The sequence below is a fragment of the Neophocaena asiaeorientalis genome, unplaced genomic scaffold, assembly GCF_003031525.2.
Source record: "Neophocaena asiaeorientalis asiaeorientalis breed wild unplaced genomic scaffold, Neophocaena_asiaeorientalis_V1.1 scaffold229, whole genome shotgun sequence".
NCBI lineage: Eukaryota > Metazoa > Chordata > Mammalia > Artiodactyla > Phocoenidae > Neophocaena > Neophocaena asiaeorientalis.
This window is the reverse complement of record NW_020174096.1, coordinates 2472447-2481474: the sequence shown is the minus strand read 5'-3', so window position 1 is coordinate 2481474 and position 9028 is coordinate 2472447. Positions and strand designations below refer to the sequence as shown.

At 35.5% G+C, this 9028-nt stretch overlaps 1 protein-coding gene across 1 annotated transcript in view; it reads left to right on the top strand.

Moving 5' to 3' along the window:
* The window catches only part of NUP155 (nucleoporin 155), a 64203-nt gene that overhangs the window by 29595 nt on the left and 25580 nt on the right, over positions 1-9028 (top strand). The window contains exons 15-20 of the mRNA XM_024754650.1: positions 681-775; positions 1852-1940; positions 2413-2475; positions 2998-3145; positions 4249-4315; positions 5399-5514. Of these exons, the coding sequence (XP_024610418.1) occupies positions 681-775; positions 1852-1940; positions 2413-2475; positions 2998-3145; positions 4249-4315; positions 5399-5514 (578 nt within the window). The remainder of the gene's footprint in view (positions 1-680; positions 776-1851; positions 1941-2412; positions 2476-2997; positions 3146-4248; positions 4316-5398; positions 5515-9028) is intronic.

Genomic DNA, 9028 nt, shown 5'->3' with positions numbered 1-9028 from the left:
ATAAAAAACTTTTTTAATTAAAAACTTTTTTTTTTTTTTTTTTTTGCTTAATGACATGAGGAAAAAACTTGAGGCAGCAATGATGGGGACTTTAGTATTTTAAAGCCACAACTAGAAATGATGAGGTAAAACTGGGAATGCTTAGTTTAAAATCAGGAATATCAGATCAAAGTTAAATATACACACTCTGAATTCAAACTACCAGCTCCACCATCAGAGTAGATTACTTGAATTCTCTGAGCTTCCATTTCCTCATGTGTAAAATGTGTATTAAATTATAATATGTGGAGTGAGGATTAATATGCTCTAAACTCTTAAAGATAGTGCCTGGCACATGACAAGTACTTAATAAATGTTAGCTATTATTGTTATTTTCTAAAAGGTTAAAACGCCATGAGAAAAAAAACCCGGGGGTAGTGGGGGACTAAACCAGAAACTAAAGTAGAATCTAGATAAAAAGAAAAAGAGAACATCCTTTAATAACAGCGCCTGTGATAAACTTTAAAACCAATAGAGTTTACTTCTCCTTTTTCATACCAGCTGATTTCATTCATTCAGCAAATATTTATCAAGTACCTGCTCTGTGCTAGGCATGGGTTTAAACACTGGATACAGAAGTAAACAAAACTTCTTTTGAAATGTTTATGCTTTACATAAGGAAAGATACTCTTTTTTTACAGGAAGACCAGGCCTGTGCAACTTGCCTTATTCTTGCTTGTTCCACTGCTGCCTGTGACAGAGAAGTATCTGCTTGGGCCACTCGGGCTTTCTTCAGGTATATATCACTTTCTTTTGTTCTTGGCCACTTTTTTTTAATGGTTGCATTGGCTAATGTGGTTGTTTAAGGGTTTGCAAAACAGTTGAGCAACTATATAGGCAAGTTAGTAAAATTTAAATTGGAAAGGTGATAATACTACTGGAAGCAACTAGATTAGCATAATTTATGCATTCTTACTCTTTCTCTGGATTCTGTTCTCCAACTTCTTTTGTCTAGTCTTCTACCTCAGTTATTATTCTCATCTATCTTTTCTACTTCCTCAAACACTACCAGTTCTGCTTTATGTGTATCATTTGCATTGAGAGATTGAGTCACTTTAAGAAAACTTGGTATCAAAGAGATATTATTTGGAAAATATTTAGCTAAGAATAAATTTAAAATGCAATTTTGTTTAAAAGAATTTTTTGAGTAGTCTCACCATAATCTAGTATGAATATTACAGTACCATATACTTATTAAATACATTCTATGCATTGCAGACTCTTCTTTAGAAATTGCCAGAGTCCCTTATGATTCTTCTTGTTAGCAATTTGAAGTCAACATTTACTAAATAAGTATTTTATTATGTATCTGTGTATATTTCACTGTCAACACAATGCATTTAAAGTCTCTAATTTTTAAAAATATTTATTTATTTATTTATGGCTACGTCGGGTCTTTGTTGCTGCATGTGGGCTTTCTCTAGTTACGGCGAAAGGGGACTACTCTTCATTGAGGTGCACAGGCTTCTCATTGCAGTGGCTTCTCTTGTTGTGGAGCACGGGCTGTAGGCGCGTGGGCTTCAGTAGTTGTGGTGCTTGGGCTCAGTAGTTGTGGCTCGCGGGCTTTAGAGCACAGGCTCAGTAGTTGTGGTGCACGGGCTTAGTTGCTCTGTGACGTGTGGGATCTTCCTGGACCAGGGATTGAACCCATGTCCCCTGCATTCACAGGCAGATTGTTAACCACTGTGCCACCAGGAAAGTCTCTAGTGTTTAAAGCATTTATTTTGAAGCTAAGCAGGACTTGAAACAGTTCTAGCTTTTAAGATGTATAGATTCACTGAATAAACTCAGCCCCTGTTGTCTTAAAAATAGGTATGGTGGTGAAGCACAGATGAGATTTCCAGCCACTCTCCCCGCTCCAAGTAATGTTGGTCCCATCCTGGGGTCTCCTGTCTACTCTGGTGAGTATGAAACATTGAAATGAAACTGTTTCTAATAGAGTTGAATTTTAGAAGCTTTGTAGCATATTTTAATGGATAAAAAATTTCATTGTATTTTCTTTACTGCTACTGCATTATTAGGGAATAATTCTATAGATGTCTGACTCTTAGTGTTATGATATATTAATATTGAATCTTTGGTGTATACTGGGAAACAAAATAAGATATAACCAGTAGTATTTACAGAACGCATTTGTTATTTATTCAAAAGGAAAGAGTTGAGAGGTTTAATAACAAACTCCCACCTCAGTGTTTTCCAAAGTGGGGATTGTTAGAAAGTTGCTGGGAAATGAGTCCCTAATTCTTGAATATATTATGGGTGGTGCCACTCCTCACTCTTACACTTAGAAACAGTTTCTGTGTCTAATTTTGATCAGATACAAAAAAACTGGGAGATAATTTTATAAATCTTTATATTCTTCTTTCTTTTTAGGTTCTCCTGTTCCTAGTGGTAGTACATACCTGAATCCATCCTTTTTGGGAACACCATCTCAAGGTACCTCTTTTCTTTGTTTTAGGTTGCTACTACTATTCTTTTTGAGGAGCTAACATTGTGAATTATTATTCTTAATGCTTAGAATGGGAAAGATTAACTTGTCCTATTCCCCTGAAAATAATGTAGTTTAATAGAAGTGGCATCCAAGCAAGTATTGGCATATGGCCATGAATGCCTTTACTTAGTGGACCTGGAAAGCCCCCTTTTTGAGTATCAGGACTTAATTACCAGCCCTGAACTGTATAATTAGTCCTGTTTTACTCCCAGCATTAATGTGCAGTGATTGCAAGCTTGCTTTCCTTTTCATCCTGCATTGCCCACACTTGAAAGCCAACTTGGGAGTTCCTCTCCAAGTCTAAATCTCTCTTCTTATCAAGGAAAACCAAATTAAATAACTATTTATTTCAGTATTTTTGTAATTGTTTTTTACCTATGGGTCTAGGGACAACTGACTTGGGTTATTGAGAATTCTGAATATTTAAGGTTAAGTTTTAAGATTTGTTTTTCTTACATATGTACAAGGTATTCATCCTCCTGCTATGTCAACTCCAGTGTGTGCTATGGGAAATCCAGCAACTCAGGCCACAAGTATGAGTTGTATGGCTGGACCAGAGATTGTGTACTCTGGAAAACACAATGGTATTTGCATTTACTTTTCTCGAATCATGGGGTAAGTTTTTCATAGGATAATTAACTATTGCTTACCTTGTTCTATTGTGTATAGTTGAACATTTTAAACTTTAAATTTGGGACATCATTTGTGCCTACTAAATTTTACTTATAGTTTAAGCTTGTCCATTAATAAGATTGTTTTCTGTCATTCAGCTTTTTTATTATCTAACCATCTATATTTGTTACTGTGTTTTATGTATGTATATATATCTTCAAAATATATCTACATATACTAATATGTAGTGTAACAAACCACCCCATAACTCAGTGACATGTGTCTGCAAGTCAGTTAGGCAGTTCTGGTCTTGGCTAGGCTCACAATGCATTTGAAACCAGCATTGAGGTTGAAGAGAGTTGTATTACTCTTGGCTGGACTCTCACATGTTTAGGGTTATGTTTGTGTGTTGGTCTAGAATGGCCTCAGCTGAGACAGCTGGATTGTTCTCCACATGGTCTCTCATCCTCTAGCAGGCTAGTCAGGGATCATAGACTTGGTGGTGGTAAGGTTTCATGAGAGAGAGTAGAAACTTGCAGAGCCTCAGGACGCCTAGGCTCAGAATTGGTCTGCTGTCACTTCTGCCTGACTTACTTGGCAGGGGGACATCTCCAAGCCAGCCCAGATTCAAAAAGTGGGAAATAGACTCCTCGTTATAAAGGAGGCATCAGAGTCATATTGTAAAGAGGATAGGTGTGAGGAGGGATAAAGACTTACAGCCATTTTTCAGTCATTCTACCAGATCCACTTAATTATCATGTCTGGTGTGTATTTTTCTTAGATTTGAGTTGTATGCTTTCATATGAATCATTTGCTTAAAAATGTGAAACAGTGCAGAACTCACTTTATAAGCTTCCTTGTTTCCAATTTATTACCCAGGGTCTTGGATTTTTCTTCAACAGTATTTCATTATGTGAAATGACTTAGATCTGTCAGGTTTAGAAATTTTCCTGGTTTTTTTGTTCTTTCAGATAACTTAGTAAAATGTTAAATGAAGTCATTGCTACACTTTAAAAACTAAATAAACACATAGAAAGGAATTTACTACTTATTGTAATTGTTTTAATTCATCTACAGCACAATTATTAAAACATTTTTTGTTCCAGAAACATCTGGGATGCTAGTTTAGTTGTGGAGAGAGTATTCAAGAGTGGCAACAGAGAGATCACTGCAGTAAGTGTGTTATATAAATAACAGTATTCCATTATCTCTGTGGAGCCAGTTTACGTTATTAATGGGGAAGTAGATTGTTTTGTATCTCTTGATGTTATAAACAACATGCAATGATTATTCCTTTATATACATGTTTGTGTACAGTACAGTGTACGCTGAACAGTAAACTGTTGACCCCGAGTTACATCTCAGCTCTGTCACTTACTAATGATGAGTAAATTTCTTAACATTTCAGAGCCTGATATCTCACAGTAAAATGAGAATGTATCTCCCTCATAACATTGTTATGAGGGCTAAATAGAATCAGTCCTAATACTTAATATTGCTCAAAGTTACAATTTAATGTATTGCTTATATGCCCCCAAACTCCAAGAACCTAGCACTAATTTCCATGTATTGGTGTACTTTCCAGAATGCTTTAAGAAACACAGAAATTTGTACTATCATAAATTCAGGTATTAAAGGTTTTTTTTAATGTGAAGTATGCATGCAATTTATTTTAAGCTTTTTTTCTTTTTAAGATGGAAAGATACTAAATATCTTTTTAACTCTGATACTCTATTTTAAAGTTGTAAATTTTAAAGTTTCTCAGAATCAGAATGTATTAACATAGTATGTGATTCCATTTGTGTGAATTTCGAACAGGCAAAACCAGTCTATATTCTATGATAGAGGTAAGAAAAGTGGTCGGTTACCTAGGAGGTAGAATGACTAATGACTAGAAAAGGGGCAATAGGGAACTTTTTTGGGTGTTGGAAATACCCTATATTGTGATCTGGGTGGTGACTATATAAAGATGTAAAAAGTTATCAAGGTATTCACTTAAGATTTGTGTATTTTACTGTCTGTAAATTATACCTCATTAAAACCAGAGCAGCAGGGGGTGGAGGGATGTGGTTGTCTAGCCCTTTATTCTGGTCACCAAGTATAAATTGATAAAAGAAATAACTTTACTGTTTATGAAGATAGGGTACCTTAGAATTAAAACTTCATGTTCAATTATGGGTATACAGCATATGTGTTTTTTATAGAAGCTTTTTTTTCATTGTTTTTAAATGTTTCAAAATATTTCCTTTCTTTCAGATTGAAAGTAGTGTTCCCTCCCAGCTGCTGGAGTCAGTGCTACAAGAACTGAAAGGTTTGCAAGAATTTCTAGACAGAAACTCCCAGTTTACAGGAGGACCATTAGGAAATCCAAAGTAGGAATAAATAAGATTTATTTCCCTTTTTTTTCTGAGATTTAATTTACATGTTATAAAATTCATCCTTTTAAAAAGTTTCATGGTTTTTAGTATATTCATAAAGTTAAACTATCATCACCACTATCTAGTTCCAGAACATTTGCATCACACCAAAAAGAAACCCTATGCCCATTAGCAGTCACTCCATGTCTTAATTCAAGCTGAAATAACAAAGATACCATAAACTGACTGGCTTAGGCAACAAACATTTATTTTTCATAGTTCTGGAGGCTGGAAGTCTGAGATAGGGTGCCAGCATGGTCAAGTTCTGGTGAGGACCTTCTTCCTGGTTTGTAGACAGCTGCTTTCTTTTTGTGTCGTTACATGGCAGAGAGAAAACCAGACAGCAAGTCCTCTGGTTTTTTCTTAGAAGGGTAGTAATCTTATCATGGGTCTCCACCTTCATGAGCTCACCTAAACTTAATTACCTCCCAAAGGCCATACCTCCAAAAATACCATCGCTTTGAGGATTACTATGAATTTGGTGGGACACAAACATTCAGTTGGTAACACTGCAAAGTTGTCTTTCCCCTAGTCCCTGGCAAATACTAATCCACTCTCTGTTTCTATGGATCTGCCATATTTTGGATCTTTTATGTAAATGCAGATATACAGTATGTGGCCTTTTGTTTCTGGCTTTTCTCTTAGCATAATATTTTCATGTTCATATATTGTAGTGTATATCAGTACTGGTTTCATTTTTCAGTTCATCGTTTGATGCACATTTGTCTTGTTTCACCATTTTTTCTTTTTCTTTTTTTAATTGATTTTTTTGTTTTTTATTGAAGTATAGTTGATTTACAATGTTGTGTTTCAGCTTTTTGGCTATTATGAATAATGCTGATATGCGCATTCCTGTAAAAGTTTTTTGCGTGGACACATGTTTAGGATGAACATTTGTTGCTGTTGTTATAAAAGTAATGTGGACTTGTAAAAAATTCACATCACTCCCCTGATGAATTAATTTGAAGTATGACAATATAAACTTTCAAATCATATGTGAACATACATGAATATATGAATATACACACATGTATATGAATGTATATTCATATATGAATATACATTTCTTTTTTAATACAATTTTTAAAGCTTATCCTCCATTTACAGTTACTAAAAAATAATTGGCTATATTCCTTGTGTTTTACAATACATCCTCATAGCCTGTCTTATACCCAGAAGTTTGTACCTCTCACTCCCCTACCCTTATATTGCCCACCCCTCCACCCCCTCCCCACTGGTGACCACTTGTTTGTTCTCTATATCTGTGAATCTGCTTCTTTTTTGTTATATCCACCAGCTTGTGTATTTTTTAGATTCCACATATAAGTGATATACAGTATTTGTATTTCTCTGATTTATTTCACTTAGCATAATGCTCTGCAAGTCCATCCATGTTGCTGCAGATGACAAATTTTCATTCTTTTTTATGGCTGAGTACTAGTCCACTGTAAAAATAGGATCTAAGTAGGCATACTTTTTGTGAAACATTGTTTACATTCAGTATATTCTTTAGAGCATTCCAAAAATCAATAGAATAAATTTTGTTTGTATTGGCTACATGTTATTCCATTATATTCAAGCAATTAGTGGTATAACTCTATGCGTAATTAGGTTGTTTCTATTTCTTAATGGTATAAACAGGGTTCAGTGAGTATTCCTCATACATGTTTGTGTACTTGTTCAGTAATATTCAGATGAATCTCTTTAGAAGTAAAATTTTGGGACATAAGAGCTTTTAAAAATGTTGGTATGTAGTATTTGGTTGTCCCCCGAGAAGGTTATACCAATTATTTTTAGCCTTCAGAACTCTTTTAAGTGTATCTTAACATGTATATATTGATTTCTAGCCCCTGCCACTTTTTAATTCAGTTTAAGAATCTTTGTCTTTTAACCCCATCTCATTTTGTTGGGGTTAATTAAATGTTTGATCTGTTTCTCACCATCCTGAACTTGTGGGCTTTGTTGTGGTTTGGGGTTTGTTTTTCTCCCCTTCCGTTTTACTGGATTGATTTAAAAGTTTTATGTATGACTTTTCTTCTTCTGATAGTTAGTTTTAAATTCTGAAAAATATACATCTCAGTCATCATTAATTGAACAGAATCTGTTATCTTACCTCCTTCCCCTACCCTCTACCACTGTCCTTCTTCCTACATAGCTGGAATTTTAGTTGGCAGGTGTTTTTTTTTTCTTTTTCTTTTCCACCATTATATTATTTTTCTGTTAATAGTTTCTAAGCAGTTTATTGAATTTACAATTATAGCCTCAATTATAACCTTCGATTTTGTAACCTACTACTTTGCTAATTTGTCTTTACTGTTTTTAGTAGTTTTTTTCATTGAGTTTTTTGGATTTTTCAAATATGTCATCCTGTCATCTGCAAATAGAGATAGTTCTACCATTTTCTTTCTAACTCTAGTTGCTTTCTTCTGTCTGCATAGGCTAATATCTCCAACATAGTGTTAAAGAGTGGAGATAATGGTGCGCATCCTGCTCTTATTCCTGACTTCAATGGGAAAGTGTGTAGTGTTTCCCCACTAAAGAAGATGCCTAGATATAGTTTAACATGATAAGAAAGTATCCATCCATTTCTATTTTATTGAGTATTTTTATAAAGTGAGTATTGAAGTATGTCAAATGTATTGTCTACATCTTATAGAGATGATTGTATAATTTTTTTCCTTACCTTTATTAAGAGATTTCCTAATTTCAACCAACCCTCACAACATTAGTCTCACTGAGTATGGGAATTTTTAAATAGCTTTTTTTTTTCTTTGCGGTACGCGGGCCTCTCACTGTCGTGGCCTCTCCCGTTGCGGAGCACAGGCTCCGGACGCGCAGGCTCAGTGGCCATGGCTCACGGGCCCAGCTGCTCCGCGGCATGTGGGATTCTCCCGGGCCGGGACACGAACCCGTGTCCCCTGCATCGGCAGGCGGACCCCCAACCACTGCGCCACCAGGGAAGCCCCTAAATAGCTTTTTGAGATAAAACTTATATACCATAAAATTCACTTGTTTTAAATCGGTTCAGTGATTTAGTAAATATATAGAATTTCTTCAGTCATGACAACAATCCATTTTTAGACCACATCCGTCTTGTTCATTTGCAGTCACTCCCCATTTCTGCCCTTCAGCCCCAAACAATTGCTAATGTATTCTGTCTCTGTAGATTTACATATTCTTGACATTTCATATAAATGGCATCATACAGTGTGTGGTCTTCAGAGTCTTAGTATCTTTGCTTTGCTTCTTTGAGTATGTTCTATGCACATACAGCCTGGGAGGTGAGCCCAGAAGTTGTGTTCGTCTTCCTCAGAATTAGGGGATCTCCTCCTCCAGCCTCTTCTTGCTCTGATTTCCCATATATTCCCTAGCTCCCAGAGGCCTCTTTTACTGGTCCTCTGGATAGAAAGTCAGTGTTTTCTCCCAGTTTTCACTGTCTTATCATACAGCTTTGCAGAAGTGGTGGTCC